The following is a 22,105-nucleotide window of genomic DNA, read 5'->3' on the forward strand; positions in this document are numbered from 1 at the left end:
TAATCATTAACACATATGAACGTGCAATTTAAATTTGGAGTTTCGTTGTGGTATCTTGGGCAAGATGTCTACTGTTTGCACTGAATCAATTCCAAGAATAGTATGTTTGGGTATGTTTATACTGCTTACGTCTTCTCAACACTTCAACATCATGTTCATTGACTAGCTGGTGACACCTTACCCGCTCTCTGTATCCTGTGCCATAATGGCACGTAAAATTCCTGTCGCACATGGTCGCAACAAGATACCTCGGAGGGCTGCGAACGCCGAACAGTGACTTGTTACGAGTCGTGATTTGAAATGCAATCCCGTTATCCGGTCAAAGTTTGGGTGCGTGTGTTGTGCACACGTAAGTTATACAGTTCTATCTCTCGATAGGGTACACTTGTCTCCCACACATACGTCTAGAAGCTGGCTTGGCACATGAAGTGTTTGTGAATTGTGGCCCGGGGTCCCCATGGTGATGGCAATTGATCAGGTGAGACGCAAGGACTATCCTTTCCTGTGATCCGGCATTCAAAGCACTCCGTAATATAAAGACCCCCACCTGACCATATTCTGGACGTGTACGACGTGTACTACAAGATGCCATCGTCCTCTAGGGTGTGCTACAGTTATTCACAGACAGCTACTTGTCGATTCGGCTCCCAGTGCAGGTTTGAGCATGACGAAGGGTCCGAAGTCACCAATGGTGTAGGTCAATATAGCCAGCTTCAATCTCACAGACAGGCTAACACATACATCAGCCGTCCAAAACACAGACACAGACACCTCTAGACGATTTTTTTGCAACATACCCCACGTTCGACTACGACTCGTCTGCGTCAGCTTCATCGGAGTTTTACCGGATGTGCGGCCAGTTTTGCTGGGATAAGGAAGACAAAGAGAGAGAGAAAGCTCACCATGATTTCAAGGACGCCCTTGTTCGGCAGTTCAACGAGATATATGGCACGGATGTGAATGATCTCACTTCATGGCACAATTTGTGTGAGATCGTCCGCATTTCACCGATTCCTGACACACTCAAATCATGCCGCGAGGTAGGAGCCCAACTTGTTCCCACCTGTGTTATACTGACAAGTATGGTCACATTTAGGCGGTCAAAGCCACTCATGTCAATATTGTTGACTTGGTCGATACAAAAGTGACCAGGGAACCAGTGACCAGATTTGTTTCGGAGGCGAAGCTGAGCGAGTATACCAAAGCGACGGGAAAGTTCTTTCCAACAGATAATGCATATGCTGGTGGTCTCTTAAGGTACCTGCTCCGCCGTATCATGAATCCTGGACAAGGACGCGTGTCTAGGTCTGGTCAGAAGACGCAGAAGACGCAGAAGACGCAGACCCGGGGCAGGCGTAGGCGTCACTAGAATCTACGTTCCGATTCTTATGTCATTCTCATCCGTGGGTTGGATTGTGCTACAGAATGCTACAGAGCGGTCTGTAGCATTCTGTAGTGAATTACGTTTCCCTGATGCGCTTGTACATTAGGTGTCGTTGTAAAGCTTCTAGCTGACTTCTCTGTGGGGCATGAGCACACGACCGGATAAATTAACGATGGCAATGACTTTAGAGGTTTCATATGTGAGCTATGCCAGTGGCCCGGATTCTCTAGTAGTTGAATGCGACAAGCTTATCCTCGGGAATGAATTAGTGTGGCGTTTAGAAAACGTTCACACGAGAGAGTTGAGGATTGACGAGAGAACTGTCCGAACTAAATGTATTTGGTGGGGAAAGATCAACTACCCTAACAGTAGATAAATGGTGCTTTATATACTGTAGAGTCAGGAATAATAACGAATATGAGAGAAACTATGGAGATACGGTGCCTTTTAGGAACGCTACATACGCCCTCCAGGTCCTCTTATGAGGACCTTCAAGTCATCTGCGGTAGGGGACTATCAAGCCTGAGATACATACGCAGATCGGATGTCCATGGTACCCATCGCTGCTAGGAGAACGAGGAGGGTGATGTTAATGTTAGCCAACAATCCTAGGAGGACAAATCTGCTTCTGCAGGAGGATCGGGCGTATGGTCTTCATTCATCACGCGCACGAGTGGTCGTAGATTTGGATTGAGTCGATGAGAGAAACGATGAGGTAACGCTGTGAGAAGGAAATTATTGGACTCGTCACTCATCAGACAATGGACATAACCAACACGTCACAGCTGTTAACTTGAAGCGCTAGTTCTTCAACGTGAACCACGCAATTCCCGTCAGGTTGTGTCGGCGAGCTATTATGTGCACGTCACAGCACACAATACTAATGGAGCATCAAGAGAGCCCAGTCTAGTCCAGAGTCGAATTGCACAGCGGTGACATCGCTGTGCCATTCGACTCTGAACTAGACTACTATTGAATCTGCAAGACCACTGAAATGAACGCTTGATATAAGCGTGTTACGGACGCTTACACTTCAGCGAGTCATTTGGTTCCCAGAAAGCTCCGGGTTCGCTCAAGTCGAGTAAACAAATTGCGCTTATGTAATACAGACTTTCGTATGTAGCATAAACATTTCCAAACACACTATATATCTTCTGCCTTACTCCCAACCCACTCAATGGTCAATTCACATGCAATACAACACACGGTCACTTGATCAAGTGCGATGAAGATAGAGGAGTACCTGTTTCGATGATACTGTCAAATATGGCAGAAGTAGGACGACAAACCGTGATGTGCATTTATAAAGCGTGCTCCTTCAAAATTGTTCCTTGGTAGAACTGGCAGTACTATTCCCTACTCATCCGGAACCAGGAGGAGAGCACGAGGCAATACAGGGATTAGTCCATGTACATCCTCGGAGCATAAAGTATGTATACCCATCACCACTTGCCGTTATTGGCCACCACCAGCGTAACTTCAGTGGTACCAACACAAATTTGTACGCTCCCTTCCTATATTTTTTCAGGAACTTGCAAAACGACTTGGAGTTAATGTGCAGTTATCTTTCCGATGAGACTCTAATGCTCAATAATGGTGCGAATGTCTGAGCTGATTCATTCCAAGCGACAGGAACTACACAAATCAAAGGCACCGATCCTATTGTATGGGCGCTCCAACTTTACGACGCTGCTCGTGCGTTTGTCAAACTTTGACTTCAGCCTATCTTTTGTTCATCGCCCAACCGGGCGATAATAATCCATCTTGAGTGTTAGGGGTATATCGTTTCGGAAACGCACCAGCTACATCCTGGTTGAGTGACGTTGGTATGGAGCACACACTTCTGACTATTCCATATCATCTCGTGCACTGTCAAATATATCATTTGCAGGTAAGAGCACTGGGAGACATGACCAGATCCGTCATTGGTCTTCAACGCTATAAAGGCAGGACAAACATGGCCCAGAAATCCCTCAGTCACCAGTTGAAGATTCTTCGCTTATTCTTTATTCATCATGCGTATCGACTTTCATTCCTTCGTCATATTAGCCCTCGCTGTAACAATGACGTCGGGTGCGACATACCAAAGGTCGAGCCAGCTCGCAGGCCAGAGCTTCCTTAACGCGTTTAAATTCCAAGCCATCTCAGACCCCACCAACGGCAGAGTGTAAGTCATCCCCTGAATCGCAGTACTTGGAGGCTGATTCACTCCACGTTCCCAGGACCTATGTCAACGAGAGTACTGCCAAAGCAGATAAACTCGTTTCAGTGGCTAATAATAAACTCACGCTCCGAGCAGACTATACCACGAAATTGTCCTCCTCCGACCCAGGAAGAAAATCTTTTCGAATCATGTCAAATTCCCAGTACGAAACTCATGTGGCAATGTACGTCTACGTGAACTCGTGGCACGAGTGCGAGAAATTTTACTAATCTAATCCAGTTTTGACATTGCGCATATGCCACAAGGTTGTGGAACATGGCCAGCTATTTGTGCGTTCAATCTCTTGTGATCGGTTGACTTGAAGCTGACTACGGGTCAGGGTTAGGATTACTCATTATCTCAGTGTTTTGACGTCTAACGAGTGCACCACGATGCTATTGATTCAACAGGGTTTGTCCCGTTCGCAGCATAATTTCTTTCGTTAATATTCACTACAGGAAGTGGGGGCAAACTGGCCGAACAAAGTGTGTTCAGTTCGATGTTTTTTCTGTCATAACTCATGGTTACAGGGCGAAATCGACATTGTAGAAGGCGTGAATGATCAAACTCCCAATACATGCAGTCTGCACACGAGCTCCAGTAAGATCACGTTCGAGCGGTGAAAACTATGGGCACTCAAATTGGTTTTCAGATTGCACAATGCCCTCTTCTCGCCCAATGTCAGGGTCAGGTTTATCGAGTCTCTAGGTATTTGGTGGTGCCTGATGCAAATTGAATTTAGAACCGTCAGTGGTACGAACTGCTACGCATACGCTAACGGCAATGCGGGGTGTGGGGTCAAAATCAACGACAACAAGAGCTATGGCCCGCAGTTTAACAACAACGGGGGTGGCTGGTATGTACTCCATGTTGGTCGTTAGTTCTACCAGAATCACAGATAACCATGGCCAGGTATGCAATTGAAAAGCGTTCGACTTACATCAAGATTTTCTTTTGGGAGAGGACGAGTGGCTCTGTTCCAAGCGACGTCAAGTCTCCTGGGTCAAGCATCGATACTAGCCATTGGGTATGTTATTCCCACAGGTCTTTATGTAATTGAATCCCTAATGGAACACAATTTCAAAGGGGACACCCGCCGCATACTTTCCCGATACTTATTGCAATCTCTCCACTCATTTTGGACCGCAAAACATTATCATCAACCTTACATTCTGTGTGTGATCGTCGTCGTTTTTGAACTTTCACCTAACCTGATACACGTGGCTTAACCAGGCGGGGACTGGGCAGGTTCAGTTTACTCCGCGTCTGGATGTCCATCTACATGTGTTGGTGAGTATCTACTCTTCTAGTGAGTATCTCGAAACATTCATCCCACATTGACAGATTATGTAGACAACAACCCATCAGCATTCAAGAATGCTTATTTTGAGTTCAACTCGTTGAACATCTACGAATGAGGCTCGCGTTTTGTGTTGAATGTCGTACCGGCAGCTACAAAGTATTGTGTAAATTGCATTAACATCACTTGTAGGCCCAGAAACCAGAATACTTACTGTTTTGATCCCTAAGCGTGATATAGAGATGAATTGCAGCATCGATTCTGGTAGCCTCGCACGTACCCCGATTCCTGACGCGGGCGGATCGGCAAGCGCATAAGTACTTTGGGCTGCGGAAGGTCGTCATTTTACTCGTACACACTTAAGATATAACTCACCATCCAACACGATATCACCTACTTTGAATTCACAAGAACGGTGGGACTCGGCACAGCGTGTTTCTCGTAGCGTTTTAATGTTTTATTTGTCTATTTATGAAGCTAATTACACTGGCCCCACAGTCTACTATCGATATCCTTACGCGTGTGCCTCGAAACAAGGGTTCGTTCTCTGGTCACTTCTTGATCAGGACTATATGTACATAATTTTGGTTGCCTCATGGCATCCGTGCAGTCGCAGCAGAGATGGTATATTTTTACGGCCACCCCCCAACCACCCCAATAACACGAGGTTCTCCACAGATTCTGATACCATTCTGGGGTGCTTGTAATTGTATTGGAACCCGTGCATGGTCGTAATATGTGGGTGCGGGAAGTGCCCTTTAGTGCGTCGTTCGTGGGAGCGTGTCTACAGCTTACGTTTTCGAGCCGTGATAATTATCCATGCAATGTACCTTGGTGACTTTCGCGGCGGAGAATCACACGCAAGTAAATGACATGGACATCCAATTAAAAAAAACAAGCCAGGCCATACGCATTGTTCGTTGGTTCAAAATAGGTCCAGCTTCGAAGAACTACCCAAAGACAGGTGTTCCGCGGGCCCACAATTTGACCGTGACTCGTACTCGCCAAGAGCCGATTCACATGCACTCATTATGTTACAGTCATTGGATTCCGGACTATCTTCATCAATTTGTGGGTCAGTTACCATATATAGTTAACGACGATCCTTCTTCGCGGGTTCTTCGTGGGTAATGGGCATGCACGTAAGCCACGAGGCGGATATGAACGCCTTACATAAGAGTCTGTTCGCGATGTGGCACAGCACAGGGGTCTCTCTCCCGTCTTTTGCATTCTATAAGCTCTCCCATATACTATGTCCTCCAGTACAGAGGTAAGCTCCGACTGAGTCCCTTTGAATTTATTTTTGACAGAAAAGTACAGCGAAGAAGGAGCGAAAGCGCCAATTCAAGGCGTACGCCCACTCCACCTCCCGTCGACGACACGCCCCTCGCCGCCTTTTTCGCTCAATTCGCAGCATTCTCTTTCAACGAAAGCCAATCCTCAAACAAGAACTTCGACCGCCTCGTCAAAGTCTTGAAATGTGACGTCGAAGATGCTCAGAGGCGCATAGTAGTACGAGAGGGATTCAAAGACGCGCTCGTTCAGGAATTCAACACGCATTTCGGGACTGACGGAAACGACATTTCGAACTGGCAGAATTTGTGCCGCGTGCTGAGAATTGATCCTGTTCCGGATTCAATTGAGGCGTGTCGTCAGGTTTGTGGATCGTTATTGCAGCGAGTTATCGTGGCTGAGGCGCTTGTGTAGCGCGTTTGGGACACGCATGTCAACCTTGTAGACCTGGTTGATTCAGCAAGGACTGGAAAGCCTGTAAAGCTGTTTGCGTCCTTGGGAGAGTTGACAGCATATACTCTCCAGCAGAAGCCGAAGAAATTCTTTCCGAAGGAGAATGCGTATCAAGGCGGGTTACTGAAGGAGTTGCTAAGAGAGATCATAAACCCGTACTTTGGGAAACGGAGGAACGGGAGTGCGAAGAGAAAGGAAAGAAAGAGGAAACAGAAGGCCGCAAGGGCGGCAGCGGCAGTCGACTTTTAGTGGTGAAGACTGACCGGAGCTGTCCCTTTGAATTCGTTTCGCAACATTCGCTCTCATTACGTTCTCTGTACTAGTAGCATGCGCACTATGACCTGTCAACAGTTTGTAATTTATCTCGCAGATGAAATGAAATGCACGTTCAAATCCGCAACACTGCAGTTAAATTACTAGCAGTACCCTAGAATCGTGTATTAAGGCCTACCCACTATATCATATTATGCCATGTGATGTCTTGTATATTCTAATGTGCGTAGTCACTCTGCCTCCAAAATGCCAACCTGCAGCGGTTCCCTTGTGCTGACGGGAATACTTGGATTACGCGACTTGATGTCCCCGAATGTCCTTTCCAGTTGCCCAATCTTCTCAGAAAGTAAGCGCGCTTCGTCACTGGCCTTGAATGACTCCTTGATAGCGTCGACAACGACCAAATTGTTGCGCTGGAGATCGCTGTGAATGCGCGCGAGGCGTACTCGAGTATCGAGAAGTATGCTTTCTGGCTGATCCCCCGAAATGCGTTCCGGAGGTGATGATGAAGTAGTGACCCGTGCGTTCGCAAATGCTGGGACTAAATAAGATACCATTCTCTCCGTCAAACAAACACTCACCCTTTGAAAACACGTCCGGAAGGTCCTGCCCAGAAGCCTTCCTTCGGTGCGAGATGAACGCACTGTTCTGGCGACCTATACACATCTGTTCGAGCAAGGATGCGATTCGAAGACCACAGAGACAGACCTGATCTATTCCGCCTTGGAAGACGGCGAGATCTTGACAGTCCATCCTCACCCGACTCTGGTGTGGATTCTATGCTCCGTTTCTTACGATGCCGAGTAGTGCTGGATTCCGCTTGATCGTGGGGAGAAGACGAATACGAGGAGCGATCGCTGTCCGACGAACGACTGCGACGTGAACTGGGGGTTTTCACCACTGGGCTACCACCGCTGTCTTCACCAGTAGGCAACTCCTTTTGATTGAGGACAGGGGTGGACGGCCGCGACATTCCACATGCATCAGTGAGGAGACCTTCTGAGATATTGTGCCACCTCGTTAATAACCAAACCATCATCTTCTGCGATGACACCCTCGCCGTCGCACCAAAAATCTTGTGCCCAAAGATCCGCGCGATATCCTCGAATTGTATGCCGTTCTCAGGACAAAGGGGAAGTTGGGTGAAAAATCCACAGAGGTAAATCAGTAGGGAGAGATTGCCTATAGGCAGGAAGCGGAGGATTATTTGCGCAATCATGATCTGATGGCGCTCGATATCACCGTCGTGACCAAGGTGAAGGTCGTCCTGGACTTGTTTCTGATGCTGTCTGGCTGTTATAGGAAGCAAGAGTGGCAGCTCGCCTCTATCACGTTTCTCCTCTTCTTCCGCATCCTGTTGGCTTCGCCTTACCTCCTCGCGCTTCACGCTGGGCTTCACACACCAGTGCCAAAATCCACCGTAAAGTTTAGGATCGAGGAGGGGTTGTGGAAGAGTGGAGATGAACGTGGATAAGACAGCGCAAATGTCCGGCATGGTCTGCCCGTGCATGCTGAATTTAGCCCCATAATCAGTACTGGAACTGTAGATGTCGATCAATTGCATGTGCCGATCGAGGTTGGGCAATGCGCGGAACAGCCCCTGCTGGTAAATACCTGATGAGGGTAAATGATGGATCAATTCAAGGGAGAGAAGATGTGGTACCCGTTCTTGTCAGCTCTTCTACACAGGCAACGACCAGGGTCGGTACGTCGTGCTGGTGTTCGCCGATGGTGATCGTGGATGATGCATGGATCAATACATCACGCAACGGCGCTCCTATCACACCTGTCTGAATGTTAGTGTAACACAAAAACTACACGCAAAACACAACAGACGAAATTTTGGATCTTTCTTCTCAGCTCCGCCCTTGCGCTTTTCACGAAGCTTCTCTCGTAAATCTCCTTCCTCTCTAAACATTTCCATTACATCCTCGTCAAAAGAGATATGATCCATCGCACGATGCTTCTCACGTCGAACGAGTTTGTCGAGCCTAGGATACAAGATGTGTGGCTTTGGTCGGGGTGCGCAAGGTTTTCCACGGTCTAACAGCGTCTTCGGCTCGCGTTGTGGCTGATCTTCCTCGAGGCGCCTGCTACCTCGTGGTGGATGGATATTTGAGGAAGGGGGAACATTGTGGTGTGACGTGTAATCGAGTTGAAGTCCACATGCCCGAGCCTGCCTGTCCCTCTCTATTTCCGCGGACGACGGTTTGGCTATGCGCCTGATGTCTGGCATGGACGCAGAGACATCGCGAGTACCATTCTGCTGTTGTTGGAAAGCATGTGGTGGCAGGGATGTACGTTTTTGATGGTCACCATGATCGCGAGGTGATTGCTGGTAATCGGCGAGATGTGGAGGATTGTACTGCTGGTGTCTCGACTCATACCCACGAGGCATCCACTGTGCCTGACCACGACTATATGGGGTGGCGAGTAAGTGGGAAGAGTCATTGTACGTTGAGGAAAGTAAACTGGGAGTTTGATACGGGGGATACATATCCATGCGAGGCATCAAGGCAAGAGGTCGTGATGGTCGAGGAAGTTGAAGAGAGTGATCTACGGGGTAAGGAGGGAGTAGAGGGTTTGGTTTGCGTAAGATGCTGCGCGGACGCAGGCTGTCGTTGGGTGGATGGGCGCCAGGCGTTCTCGGGTTGTCGTTGCCGTCAATGCTCGGTCGGTCAGCCGAGCGAGATGGCGGATAATGAGTATACGAGGTAGATCGCATCCTGAGGCCAGCAGGAAGGAAAGATAAAACCAAGTACAATCGACAGAAATGGACCTTGCTACAAAGGGTGAACGTGGTTTAAGAAAGAGAAATGAACATCCAGTGCTGCGTGAGGAAGACTCTTTTAAGATAGCTTAGTCGAACTCTGGAGACCCTACTAAGTATTCAGACCGGTCGAGGCTGAGACGCCGCACGTATTATGGGATGTGGGGCTTTTTAAGGTTGGTGCAAGTGCAATTTCATTTTAGACTGACTCTATGATAGAGCGCGTCTATATCTAGAGATGGGAATTACACGGGGAGAAAACCGAGAGAAAGCTCACAGCGTGTCTGATTGTGATAAATCTGGAGTTTGAAAAGAGGTGAGGGTTACGTGTATGGTTGCGCAAACGAAATCTGTACATTTGACGAACCGTGAGTCTCGGAAAACTAGACCAACCTAAAATGTATTAGAGTGATAATCGAGTGACTGAGTCAGGACCCTAGGCTCAAGGCCCGATGAGAACATCCAGGCAGGTCCAGACAGAGCCAGGTCTAGACCCTAAACCGCATATGATTCCCCTTCGTGGGCTCAAAGAAATGTGGTGAAGAACTGTAAAGCTTCGTCAGACCGAGTAAGCTCCATGGGGCTTCATAGAACCGTTAATAAGGCGCCAGGACTGACAAAACGTGCTTTCTAGATGAAGAGGATTACTCGAGTCTAAGGTTTGAGCAAAAGGAAATGTTCCTGGCCAGGACCGCAGCCTGACTGCGTTAGCCAGCGCCGAGTCTCGGTCGCGGTGATAACGGACATGCTATCCGAGACCCCGCAGTCGCTATGTAAGTGCAAGTTTGTCTGCTACAGTGCTATTTGTCTAAGTACTAGATTTTATTTCTACTAATCATATGATCAGTGCGAGCATGAGGACGAGGCCTAGGCTCAATTGAAAGGAATAGAAAAGACAGCATGAGGGTGTGAAAAAAAAGATGGCACGGTGGAATATCCGAGAGATATCTAATTAGGTAGCTTCGCAGTATGAAAGAGACTGGGGTTCAAAATTTAAATAGATACATGTGAGACAGGAAACGTTAGCGAAGCGGCAAGTGAGATGATTGGCTACTAAATCATGTGATCAGTCTATTCGTAAGCAGCGTCGGGGAGCGAATATGACAGGCACTCTTCAAGTGACAGCGTATATTACTCATGCCACTGTCTGGTTACAATTCAACCCCGATGGCGACGTACTACCTACCAGCTTCCAGGTCTTTCGACCTGTCGCTGCATACTTACCATAATATTCAAAGAATTGACGAACTCGAAATTTGAGTAAAGGTTACGGGCTCTAGCACGAATGTGCTCTAGGCTACCCGCCCAGTCATTGTGAATATTCACCTCACCAGGTGGACCCCTTCGACGTAGCAGAAAATTCGGGAGCAGGCTCAGCAGGGTATGTACTCAGCCGCAGGTTCCTCCATGGGCTCAGATTTCAAGGCGCGGGGATCTACGAAATTTACGGCTTAAACCGATTATGTTACTGTCGGAATACAGTATAGTTTGTGAGACATGGCGAATCCCGAGACGTTGACGAAGATGACATACTCAGAGTCCTAGGCCTTGTATCCATTCTGCGCGGACGGAACCCATAAGGAAACTCGCATCGCAGATCTTGAAAAGATGTGCATCGGTAAAATTACGGTGAAACTTCACCCTCACCGCGTCATATTGGCCTCTGACCGCTAGCAGAGAATATCACACGTGTGTACCATTTAAACATCGATCAGTGTACTCATATCTTTTTTTCGTTCTGCATTGGACTACTACTCACCACTCTAGAAAAGCCGTTTCTATCCAGGCGAACGCCGTTTTCGCTCATTTTCTCCGACCAGCCAATATCTGTTACTGTACGCGCATCAGGGCAAAATAACGGATACTGTTCCGCCGCTTTGACACTAGCTACCGACGCTGCTGGCTAGATCTTCACGTTTGAAGAATGGCAAGTACAACATGTTATTACACGGAAGAATTCTCGCCGTTGGCTGAAGCTGCTGTATGTTGGTCCTCACCCCGGATCTACGAGTTACAAACTGGTCAGCATTGTGTACTATTACTATGCTTCGTGGTGGCGCGCTGATTCGTCGCGTTTTTGGTAGCTTGGGTTCCGACACTGCGGAAACGATCATCCAGTTCTCACCTGTTCAGGCGGTAATCTGTATTTCCGATTTGTCTTCTGCACTCGAAATTCGATGGTTACCCTACATCCGCGCCATTGAATAACGGAAATGAAACGCAAAACAAATATCACCACACGTCGCAAGAACCTTGACCCCATTTCTGATACTACATAGGATTCAGATGATGCTGACGCTCTGCGATGCACAAGTCAACTTGGCCTGTGTGTGATGCAGCGCCGCTCCGGACCATCCGGGCTCCGGAAGCCGCTCCGCAGGGTTCTGACCGCGTGGTCGACGTCTCAATTTCGGTCGTTGCGGTGATTTTCATCTTGTTGCCACTTGCGGCGTTGTGGCGCTGTTTGTTTCATTAAAGTTTGCTTCTGCTTCTGCTTCTATGTACCCGTGGCGCTGCCACAAACCGTGTTGTGTCTTTGGCCACAGATGCCGAGTACTTCATACTCCACTCTGAAGCATCTGTTGCCAACATAAGTTCAAAGTAGTGGTCAACAAATATTCTTTTACAAAAAAAAATGTATCTGTCAGTACAACAAAGACAGTAATTTAAGCGAGTCTCAGAATTGAAGAGGGACATCGATCATCAGGTGTGACCGTGTGGGAGGACAGGTCGCAGACTACCGAAAGCCACGTTGCGAGCATTCCCATCACTCACTGACCTTGAGCGCCAAGTATTTTTAGCAAAAGGTCCGATGCTAGCCCCAGAGACAACATGAGAAAGAAACAGTAGAGAAAGAAAGAGAAAGACAAGAGCATTGATGCAGATGCACTCACTCAAGAGCCTCCCCACACCGCATCAATATATCGTCATGATTTTGGTAATCAGGGTGCACAAAAAGTCCGATGTGCCTCGACACCTGTCGAAAACCTGCCAGTGGTCAGGTTGCCCTAGATTGCCAAGCTCCTTGCCAGGGTCTACGTAGTCCGCGCATATCGATCGATCAATGAGCGTGCCAGCAAGTGCCAGCTGCCCCGACATCCTTCCCACGGTTACACGTTAAATGCAAAGCCCACCTGTTGCCAACTCAAGAATACTACACGCCGATCATGCTTTTCAAGTCACTTTTCGTCCTCGCAACAGCAGCTCTGACTGCCTACGCTCAATCAGCGACCACGACGTCTGACGCCGCGGCTGCAACTCCAAGTGGAGTTACTCCGTGCATCCTTGCATGCTCGACCCAAGCCGCTTCCGCAGGAAACTGCTCCAGCATGTAAGTTGACTAGGTTTCAAACAGCACTTGAGCATTCCGAATCTCACATCCTCGATATTAGCTCTGACCTTACATGTGTTTGCACCTCCACTGCATTCCAGGACGCTGCCGGCGCGTGTCTGCAGGCTAACTGCACTACTGCCGAGGTCGCTCAGGCCCAAGCACTTCAACAATCTGAGTGCGCGTCAAGTATGTCGTTCTTTCCAAAGTGTGTACTGGCGCTGATGAGATTAGTTTCGGGGAACTCTACGACCACGAGCGGGACATCGAGCTCAACTAGCACATCTCCTGCTACAACTGCTTCGGCTGCCAAAACTTCAGCAGCAACCTCATCTGGTGCTGCCACCGGTCTCGCACCTTCACTTGCTCTCAACAGTGCATTTGGTGGGCTCGTTGCCCTTGCTGGTACCCTTATTGGAGCGGCGTTCGTCATGTAATCCGGTCAGCGTAGATGGCAATATGTATATTCACATCGTCACCGCGGGTTAACCTTACTTTGATATCTTCTGTTATTTTATTCGAGTTACAAACACTTTGCTTGGATGTTTTAGAATCTTAGGTCGGCGTTAGACATCAGCCAGGTTCAGTTACTACGTACATACCTATTGTTGGGCGCCACTCTCCCCTTCAGGGCTCGAGGTAACCAGGTGTCACCATTCAAATACATACATCATAATTAGTTTTTGCACCCCTTGGTAGCATCCTCAATTTGACTATTCGGTAAATATCGTGGGTTGCTGAGTAGGGGTGATTTCCAGGAGTGGTGCTCAGAGTCACAAAGAAGAGTCCAAGTTCCGCTTGCGTAGGCACAGCTGCACCCTAAATGTCGATTGCCTTGCGGTTTAGGCCATGCAGTGTTTGATTGTGATAAAAAATATGGGCGACGTGAGTACGTAGGTGGTGGCAGAGATTAAAGCATGGTGGTTCGATTGATTGCCCGCTTCAAAGTTCAAACCGTAGCTATGAGAAATTAGCGCCCAATTCTCTTTGTGCTAGACCTCGTTGCCGGGCATGCACTGTTCACTCGTTTTCGTCTTTTTTCTAGCTTTCGGTTTCTGTGCCGCACAGAACTATACCCTTCCTCAATGTGCGCAAGTCTGTGCGGGGACGGCTGCAACGGCGGCTGGTTGTTATTCGTTGTGAGTGTCCAATTTTGAGCCAAGTTTGTCTAAAAATCATTGCCGTACATAGCTCGAATAGCACATGCGTCTGCGCCTCCCAGCCCTTTCAAGCGGCCATTCAGTCATGCTTCAATACGAGCTGCAATATAACAACCCAAGGCACTGCTTGGCTGTATTACAGCAACTTGTGCACTGACGGTGGGTCTTTTATATATGCATCGAGTGAAAAACGTTTCTCATATGCGCAGGTTCCTCGGCCGGTTCCGCCGGTGCAAGTACATTATCAGGTAAAGGCTAGCGCTCAGCAGTCATACAGTGATTGAATTCCTGGGTGTTGACCGCACACACAGGCCAGTCTACTACAACCACAAGTGTCAGTGTTGCTACTAGTACTGCACCGGGACCTGTAACCTCGAATGCATCGTCAACCCACGCGTCCTCACTGTCATCCGTTGGGTCGGCAAGCGTTTCGTCTACTACAACCTCTGCACACCAAACTCCGACATCAACTTCTGGAGCACTTGCGACTGAAATCAAGATGCTACATGGCCTCATGGCGGTCGTTGTTGGCTGCGCTTTGATCTTGTGATATGCGAGTTGGATGTTGGCTATGGAGGCGATATCGTGCAGGCGTAGGTATACAGGTATTCTTGCAGTCGGAGGCCCCTGGAGACCGGGGTGACTCCGAGCCCAACTCATGGACTTTGTTATATATATCCAAAAGGACCTTTGTCGGGTCGCATCCTAATGGTAGTAGGATTAATATAGCCACGTATATCTGTCAGAATGTGTCGATGGTAATACGTGACATGTGCAAAGCGGGAACTAGACAAGTACTGAACCTGTATATGGATAAACAGAATGAGTAATAAATATGTTGCGACCCACCTAAACTTTGATGGTGACCCACTGAGCTATTTTTGAGATCACCAACATTAGACCAACCAAGCTTTATGATGTCCGTCGGCATCAAAGAAAGGGAGCACATGGTCATGGACAGGATACAGTTTCAGATGGCCCGTAGAGAGCCGAGCCGGTGGGGAAGTCCCATGCCTAGTGACATTGACATGCACGGCACGTCCTACTATGTCAGGGCGGGCCTTGATCAACTCAGGGTACCGATTGGCATTTATATATATCGTCAGCGTAACCTTTCCGAATCAACTCACCGATCAAGACTAGTGTTAATGCCTAGTATAATGGATTAGTGGCGGTTACGTTGAGGCCGGTGCACTTTGGCAGTGCTTAGGTCTGATTTGGAACAAGGGGAGAACAGGAACAAAGTTTGGCCAACTTGAAAGTGTCGACGTGTCGTTCATCCAACGACGTGCACACATGTCATGGCGCCCACTACAGACGTCTTCTTGGATGATGATCATGAAACTACAGTGGTATTAGTTGACTATCAATTGATGTAAAACCACGGGAGGTTTTTGTGATTGATGAATGAGAACGTAGGCGGGTGTCACACGCCGTTACACGCTTCGTGTGACAGCGACGTCACAGTCACTACAAACAAAGCCGCCCGGGTAGCCAAGGTCCTTTCATCTACTTGTCCTCGACTTATCATTGAAAGCAATTGAACGGACATATCACATTCAGGAAACGACCTTCTTCATCTTGGCAGACTTATTCTTTAACTCTATCACAATCAAATCTCAACAGTTTGCCGTACACGCTGGCCAGATCATATCCCTCTCACCGATTGACTTTCTATTAGCACGCTCCCCTCATTCCTCATGGGCAACTGCGTATCAGCACAGGACAGAGAAGAGAAGGCCAGGTCAGATGCTATCGACCGTCAGATAGACGAGGACTCTAGGAAGTTTAGGAAGGAGTGTAAGATACTTCTTCTCGGTACGTGTCTTCCTTTCTACTTTACTCCATGTCTATTTCATTTTTTACGAGGCAAATATCTTCGGAGTTGCATCCACTTGGTCTATTTCCTTCAACTGCCTTTATCCGTTCAACCCTTTCTCTTTGTTCTTACTGCTCATATCCATCCTCAGGGTCCGGCGAATCCGGAAAGTCAACAATAGTGAAGCAAATGAAAATCATTCACCAGAATGGCTTCACCCCAGACGAACTCATGGTGTTCCGTCCGACAATATACCGGAACACTCTCGACTCCGCGCAAGCCATTGTCCTGCAGATGCGTAACATGAACGTGGAATGTGTATTGCCCGCGAATCGGGTACGTTCTTTCTCGCTTTCTCTCCTACCTCAATTCATTGCTTTCGTAGACATTTGCCGAACGCATCGTCGAATACAGGGTTGAAAACACGCCTGAATTTGTTTTCTCCGCTGACATTGCACAAGCCATCCATGAACTATGGCAAGATCCTATCATTTCCAAAGTGATGGACTGTTCGAGCCAGTTTTATCTTATGGACTCGGCTAGCTAGTGAGTCCTTCTATTCACTCGGATTACAAATACTCACGGTGTTCGCTCTCAGTTTCTTTACGGAAGTGCTTCGTATAGGCACGCCCGACTATACACCAACAGAAAATGATGTACTACGAGCTCGAGCAAAGACAACCGGCATCACAGAAACGCGGTTTAACATGGGACAGCTCTCGTGAGTACACTGGAATGCCAAAAGTTCCGTTTTTGATCGCAGTCTCGTAGCATCCACATGTTCGATGTCGGCGGCCAGCGCTCGGAACGGAAGAAATGGATACATTGCTTTGAATCCGTAACAAGCATCATTTTCTGCACAGCATTATCGGAATACGATCAAGTACTATTAGAAGAGAAGAACCAGGTAGGTCCTGTTGTACGTGCGATTATTGGATGTCATCAATTTTGTCAATAGAATCGCATGCAAGAATCACTTATCCTATTCGAGTCGGTTATCAACTCCCGGTGGTTTCTGCGAACTTCTATCATATTATTTTTGAACAAGATAGACGTTTTCAAGAACAAGCTACCAAAGGTATGTATTCATTGTTGCAAACGCATGGAGATATGTTGACACTTTACAGGTACCAATCGAGAAGTACTTCCCAGAATATACAGGTGGCGCAGACATCAACAAAGCGGCAAAGTATATTCTATGGAAGTTCATGCAAGCTAACCGGGCGCGCCTAAGTGTTTACCCTCAGTAAGTATGATTTATTACGCCTCGCTCATCACTCACTGCGTCATAGCTTAACACAAGCCACCGATACGACGAATATCAGACTCGTCTTCGCTGCGGTCAAGGAGACAATCCTACAGAACGCTCTCAAAGACTCAGGGATTCTGTGACGCCTGCCTTTCCTGGTTTTTTGTTCTTATCTATCCGTATGCGCCTCCACACCCCATTGGTTAATTTGTATTAACAAGGGTACAGCTCGCATATATATCTGGAACTTCTGGTTATTCTCTAGCATGTTATCATCTTATCTAGCATACCATCAATTATTCATCATTACCCTGGCTGTCCGCGAGATTGATTTACATCATGGCGCCTTTCGCCTTTACATACCGCACAGCATTTGCTTGATCTGGTTGATTTTAACTTGCTATAGCGGGCAACCCTTCCCTTGTGTGCGACTCTTTTTATACAGTGATGCGCCCTTGACGTGCACAAAAGCGTTTGTACATGTAATTTGTAGCGTGCAATACTATCATCATGCCAGGCGGATATCACAAGGCAGAATTATAGAGCACGATCACCTCATTAATACAAGAAGAAAAAACATGTTGGGAGCCACTGCATAGTATCAGTACGACGCAGGATTCCTGTGCACTAACCATCACTATCACGCTCCTCTTCGCTGTCCCACTGGTTAAACCCTAAATCCCTCACACTCGAAACTGCCACAAGAAGCGGATGCTGACCATCCAATATTTTGAGCAGCTTCTCCATGTCCTCCAGAGCGAACTCTTCCACCTCTTCTAACAGCGCAAGCTCCTCGCGATCGTCCTCCGGGGACTCTGCGCGTCGTTTCCGTTTATCTGCGAGCGTCTGAAGCTGATGCTTTGTGGCTTCTATGAGGGTAGCCTGTAGATCCGGCGTGAGCGCTGGAATGCCAACCACGCGAAGCCCATCGGCGAGGGCTCTATACAACGAGGAAAGAAACGAAGGGTCTGTTTCGGCTCGAATGGTATTTATGAGCTGGAGGAAGGAAGCGGCTACCATCTGCGACGTTAGTGTTCCACTCTGCTTTCCACAAGAGAAAAGCAAAGGGATCAATCTGTGCGTACGATTATTAGCAGTAAGGGTGGCGACAATGGAGATCACTTACCTGCTCGCAGCTTCGCGAACGCCGTCGTGGAAGTAGAATTTTAGGGCGGGGAGGGAGAGCTCCAAACTCTGGGCGAGATAAGGTGCAAACCGGCCGCCAAGTGTCGCGCAATAGACAACGAGAGTGTCGAACGCTTGGCATTTCTCATCGATAGTCGAAGTGCGGATTCCAACGATCTGACCGTCCATCGAGATGGTCTCCCAGCCTTCTCGAGTCTCACCGACATCGTCTTCATCATCTGTATAGCAGGGTAAGTGGATGCCGTGACCCGAATGAATGACATTACCATAGATAGAGACATCGGCTTTTGCGCTGGCTGCGTTCAGTAGTGGAGGCATGACTACAGGAAGGAACGGCTCGAATTCGGTGCCAAGAGCTTGGCAAATTTTAGCCCAAGTAGCAATTAAAAAGGTGGGCAGCATGGTGTCCGAGGGGTCGACAGGCGAATCTATCATACACGGTAAACGGTTATCGAGATTTGATCTGGAGGCAGTCAAGGACGAACTTTGAATTTTGATTAAAAGCTCGATAAGCGTATTTGCGTCAGCGCGAAAAACGTTACGTCCAACGGCAATTGCTGACAAGGATCAGTCAAGGAAACCTGCGCTGATATCAACTGTTTCTTACCTATTAAACCAGCACATTCCATGGCTTTTGCGCGTAGCTTGTAATGGTCAGAACTGTTGGCGTTGCGGAGAACATTCAAAAGAAGAGGCATTATGGAGGCATAGTGCTGTTGTATATGCAAGCGTCAGACAAACAATGGGCACGCGAGACTGCAATATAATACCTTAGCAAATGTTGCCTCGCTGGCATCAGCGACCATAGCGAGAGTTGTAATAGCTTGTTCTTGAACATAACCTTTGACTACTTTGCCATCCTCAGCTCCTGGATTGAGCATCTTGAGCAGGCGCTCAACGATCGGGTCCAAATAAGGAACAAGGGTGTCACGTTCGACACCTTCACAAAAATTGATCAGGGCAGCAGCGGCATGCGAGTGCACACTAAAATAGAGGATCAGGCGGAGGACAAGTGACGGAATCAAGGATGTAATAGTCACCGAGGTTCTGGCGCTTCTAGTGTTGGTATCAACGCAGCGAATAATTGCTCGTGGTAGCGATCTTGAATGATTTCCTTAGAGCACAAGCGTCTATGAGGATCATGGTAGCAGGGTGACTAAACTTACCTCCAAATCAGTACATAATTGACCACTGCACCAATCATTGAGCGAGGACATCATGAGATAATAAAAGCAACGTACACGCATTGACATGCAGCATACCGCACACGTGGGTGTGCGTCCTTGAACATTGGAGTAACGAGGCTGGGAACACGATCAATGAAAGGGATCGGGCAATAAACTGAAGAACGCGCACTCAACAACCTTCCCAAGTTCCATTTGCATCACCTAATAATAGACGAATGAGTGGGCCTGGACCATGCCATAAATAAGCCAAATGAACCTTGCTCGTGCCTTCGGCTATGGCTGCGATAGCCATCAGGCCAGCGTGCCTCAATCTCCAGTCGTAATTGGCGAGCATTGACGGAATATATTGGAACGCCGGAGGAAGTACTGCCTTGCCTCCAAGAGCACAGGCCACCCTATCGAGGGATTGCTCGTATACATGAGGATAATTCTCATCCTGTGCGTCCTCTGAGGGCTAAGATATTTGAGTTGGTGAAATGCTTGGAGAAATGCACGATAAGTATCTTACATCAGCTTCGAGCCAGGAATCCAACGTGTCTTCTGGTAATTCCCCCATGCCCTCTAGAGATGCTCTTACCATAGCCGCCGTCCATCCTTCCGAACGCTTCGCCAATGCAGGCTTAGCCTCGGTAAGACTTACCATAAATTCTAATGCAGCTTTTCTGACCAACTCTTTCTCCTCGTCCTCTGTGACTTCGTCATTGTCATCTGGAGTCCGACTGCCAGATCCGCCGGGAGGGAACGTGAAACTTGATGTGCCGGGGAATGGCTTAGCAACCGTGGGTGTTGGACCTGAGTCAACGCTTGGCATTATCAAACCACGCAAGAAAGACAGTAGGGCATCCATATGAGGCACAAAGAGATTAGGATGAGATGAGCATAATGGCGTTAGCGAGCTGAGGAAGGATTTAAGGTGAATGTTGGGAAGGGAAGGTAACGTGTCTAGCATTGGATAGAGTAGTGAGAGCGAGTGTGATAATTGAAGTTGATCACATGCAGTAAGGTAGGACACAGAGGCTCGGAGAGCAGCAAGCCGAACCTGAGCACTATCCATGAATGCCAATTAATTTGACTGGAGGACCACGTACCTCAACACTTTGAGAGTCTTGGAGACCTTTCCGGAAAACTGTCAGGACAGCATCTGTCTGGAGATCCATTACGAGATTGGGACAACCAGAAAACAGCCTATAAGCGCATTCTCGGAAGCCAGCTTCACCTGTCTGCGTCATAGTAAATGTTTGTGCCTGTAGTGCGTGCCAAGGGCGCCCTCGAGACATAGAATTGTTTGCTAGATCGCAGACTGTATCGACTGTCTTCCTGCGAACAGCATCTAATGGCTCGTGGGACAGAGAGTGGAGTAGTAGACGCTCGAGAGTTGTCAACGCATGCGCCGGGAGTTGATCATAAAGCGTTAGACGTCCTTCTCTGGGCTGCTGACCCGGTGCAGCGCGAAAGAGAAGTCTGCGAAGTAAGACTAGAGAGAAGGATCGCATCTACGCTTTATTGAGTGAGGGCAGCGGTATTGAAACATAGTACACAACAACTTGCCACTTCAGTATCAGCTGCAATAGAGAACTGGGCCAATGCGAGTAGGTATAGGTCTGGGGTCTGAGCCAGTCTATCATTAACCGCCTGTTCTGCACTGCAAGTCTCTCAGTATGAGTCGCGCTTATTGAAAAAGATCGCGCACTTGGAACGTATCTTGTTATCACCAAGCACAAGATTGGCAAGTATTTGTGTGAGTTCTGTCGTGATTTCGTGAGGAACGACAGCCTCCATGACGCTGAATTTGTAGGAAATTGATATCGAGGGTCCAGGAGTGACAGCAAAACGGAAAATGATCTTAGGGTGCAGGCTGTTCAAATAGGCGATTCCAGTTGTTTGATAAAGCTGTTCACTGCTAGTGATCTGCAATGGAGAAGTGATGCCTGTTAAAACGGTGATCAGCACTGAGCAGATAGACTCGACGAGTCTTTCAATTATCATAAGTTTAAGCTCAGCGGCTTTTTTACCATCTTCATCCCGAACGACGATCTGCGGCTAGGGCTTTGCTCCACAATTTCTCGAATACACGCGAAGTTCCTATGGTCAACATCGAACGCTCTCGATTCTCCATCAAGTTCGCATCTACGAGCTTTCCTTCTTAAAGGTGATAACTCCGACGCAATCACTGGGATGCCGATCACATCTCAAAACCCAAGTTCACATGATCAAACGTCCTGTTGATATGTCCGAATCACTTAGTGGCGTGTTTTCCGATATCAGTCCGGTTCCGACACAACCTCCGAGATTTCAGTGCATGCTGAAGTTGAGCGAATTGGGTCAGAGACAACTATGAGCAGCCTGATAGTTCAAGGTACCATCTACTTTAATGACTTTAAACAGCATCTTGTTGATCTGTGTATCGACAGTGAACATCTTCCCAAGACGAGTCCCGACTTGGTCTGGTGTATCCTAGCCAGATCATACAGAAGGAACAAAGTTGGTATGCCACTTTGTCGTGAAACAAAGACATGCTTATTCAGGTGCAGGCAGAG

General features: G+C 47.9%; 9 protein-coding genes across 9 annotated transcripts; 5 read left to right on the forward strand and 4 right to left on the reverse strand.

Moving 5' to 3' along the window:
- Nucleotides 1–213: 213 nt before the first annotated feature.
- Nucleotides 214–1,515, forward strand: HD556DRAFT_1402447 (uncharacterized protein). Its single transcript, XM_041303854.1, is given in 5 exon segments — nt 214–265; nt 276–440; nt 478–693; nt 747–1,040; nt 1,097–1,515. 3 exon segments carry the CDS (start codon nt 586–588, stop codon nt 1,367–1,369), a joined length of 675 nt encoding a protein of 224 aa, XP_041155865.1. The 5' UTR covers nt 214–265; nt 276–440; nt 478–585; the 3' UTR covers nt 1,370–1,515.
- Nucleotides 1,516–3,249: 1,734 nt separating this feature from the next.
- HD556DRAFT_849533 (2 beta-glucan) lies at nt 3,250–5,037 on the forward strand. The gene is made up of 11 exons (XM_041311824.1): nt 3,250–3,551; nt 3,607–3,771; nt 3,828–3,879; nt 4,046–4,072; nt 4,118–4,187; nt 4,240–4,273; nt 4,330–4,443; nt 4,500–4,614; nt 4,674–4,761; nt 4,821–4,877; nt 4,932–5,037. The coding sequence occupies exons 1-11, from the start codon at nt 3,400–3,402 to the stop codon at nt 5,003–5,005; spliced, it is 948 nt and encodes a 315-aa protein (XP_041155866.1). The 5' UTR covers nt 3,250–3,399; the 3' UTR covers nt 5,006–5,037.
- A 1,034-nt stretch (nt 5,038–6,071) lies between these two features.
- HD556DRAFT_1402514 (uncharacterized protein) lies at nt 6,072–7,032 on the forward strand. The gene is made up of 3 exons (XM_041303855.1): nt 6,072–6,157; nt 6,208–6,543; nt 6,595–7,032. Exons 1-3 carry the CDS (start codon nt 6,140–6,142, stop codon nt 6,880–6,882), a joined length of 642 nt encoding a protein of 213 aa, XP_041155867.1. The 5' UTR covers nt 6,072–6,139; the 3' UTR covers nt 6,883–7,032.
- On the reverse strand, nt 7,033–8,763 carry HD556DRAFT_1402517 (uncharacterized protein). Its single transcript, XM_041303856.1, has 4 exons — nt 8,743–8,763; nt 7,615–8,692; nt 7,488–7,562; nt 7,033–7,441 (listed from the first exon to the last, which is right to left on the reverse strand). Exons 2-4 carry the CDS (start codon nt 8,468–8,470, stop codon nt 7,137–7,139), a joined length of 1,236 nt encoding a protein of 411 aa, XP_041155868.1. The 5' UTR covers nt 8,471–8,692; nt 8,743–8,763; the 3' UTR covers nt 7,033–7,136.
- On the reverse strand, nt 8,579–10,061 carry HD556DRAFT_849539 (uncharacterized protein). The gene has a single exon (XM_041311825.1). The coding sequence runs from the start codon at nt 9,629–9,631 to the stop codon at nt 8,687–8,689; it is 945 nt and encodes a 314-aa protein (XP_041155869.1). The 5' UTR covers nt 9,632–10,061; the 3' UTR covers nt 8,579–8,686.
- A 1,148-nt stretch (nt 10,062–11,209) lies between these two features.
- On the reverse strand, nt 11,210–12,552 carry HD556DRAFT_1311932 (uncharacterized protein; the record flags this gene model as incomplete). Its single annotated transcript, XM_041300593.1, has 5 exons — nt 11,210–11,275; nt 11,436–11,579; nt 11,802–11,862; nt 12,201–12,296; nt 12,452–12,552. 5 exons carry the CDS (start codon nt 12,550–12,552, stop codon nt 11,210–11,212), a joined length of 468 nt encoding a protein of 155 aa, XP_041155870.1.
- On the forward strand, nt 12,353–13,940 carry HD556DRAFT_1402532 (uncharacterized protein). Its single transcript, XM_041303857.1, has 3 exons — nt 12,353–13,007; nt 13,069–13,196; nt 13,242–13,940. Exons 1-3 carry the CDS (start codon nt 12,844–12,846, stop codon nt 13,442–13,444), a joined length of 495 nt encoding a protein of 164 aa, XP_041155871.1. The 5' UTR covers nt 12,353–12,843; the 3' UTR covers nt 13,445–13,940.
- Nucleotides 13,941–15,867: 1,927 nt separating this feature from the next.
- Nucleotides 15,868–17,378, forward strand: HD556DRAFT_1244962 (heterotrimeric G protein alpha subunit; the record flags this gene model as incomplete). Its single annotated transcript, XM_041298492.1, has 8 exons — nt 15,868–15,985; nt 16,138–16,322; nt 16,372–16,532; nt 16,585–16,707; nt 16,758–16,893; nt 16,945–17,064; nt 17,114–17,232; nt 17,279–17,378. 8 exons carry the CDS (start codon nt 15,868–15,870, stop codon nt 17,376–17,378), a joined length of 1,062 nt encoding a protein of 353 aa, XP_041155872.1.
- Nucleotides 17,379–17,862: 484 nt separating this feature from the next.
- Nucleotides 17,863–21,347, reverse strand: HD556DRAFT_1244938 (armadillo-type protein; the record flags this gene model as incomplete). Its single annotated transcript, XM_041298489.1, has 15 exons — nt 17,863–18,310; nt 18,362–18,599; nt 18,648–18,809; nt 18,867–18,938; nt 18,989–19,094; nt 19,152–19,365; nt 19,422–19,495; nt 19,548–19,572; nt 19,623–19,685; nt 19,738–19,769; nt 19,825–20,022; nt 20,077–20,607; nt 20,657–21,061; nt 21,105–21,210; nt 21,259–21,347. The coding sequence occupies 15 exons, from the start codon at nt 21,345–21,347 to the stop codon at nt 17,863–17,865; spliced, it is 2,763 nt and encodes a 920-aa protein (XP_041155873.1).
- Nucleotides 21,348–22,105: the final 758 nt, after the last annotated feature.

This window comes from Suillus plorans, assembly GCF_016647745.1.
Source record: "Suillus plorans strain S12 chromosome Unknown HD556scaffold_66, whole genome shotgun sequence".
NCBI lineage: Eukaryota > Fungi > Basidiomycota > Agaricomycetes > Boletales > Suillaceae > Suillus > Suillus plorans.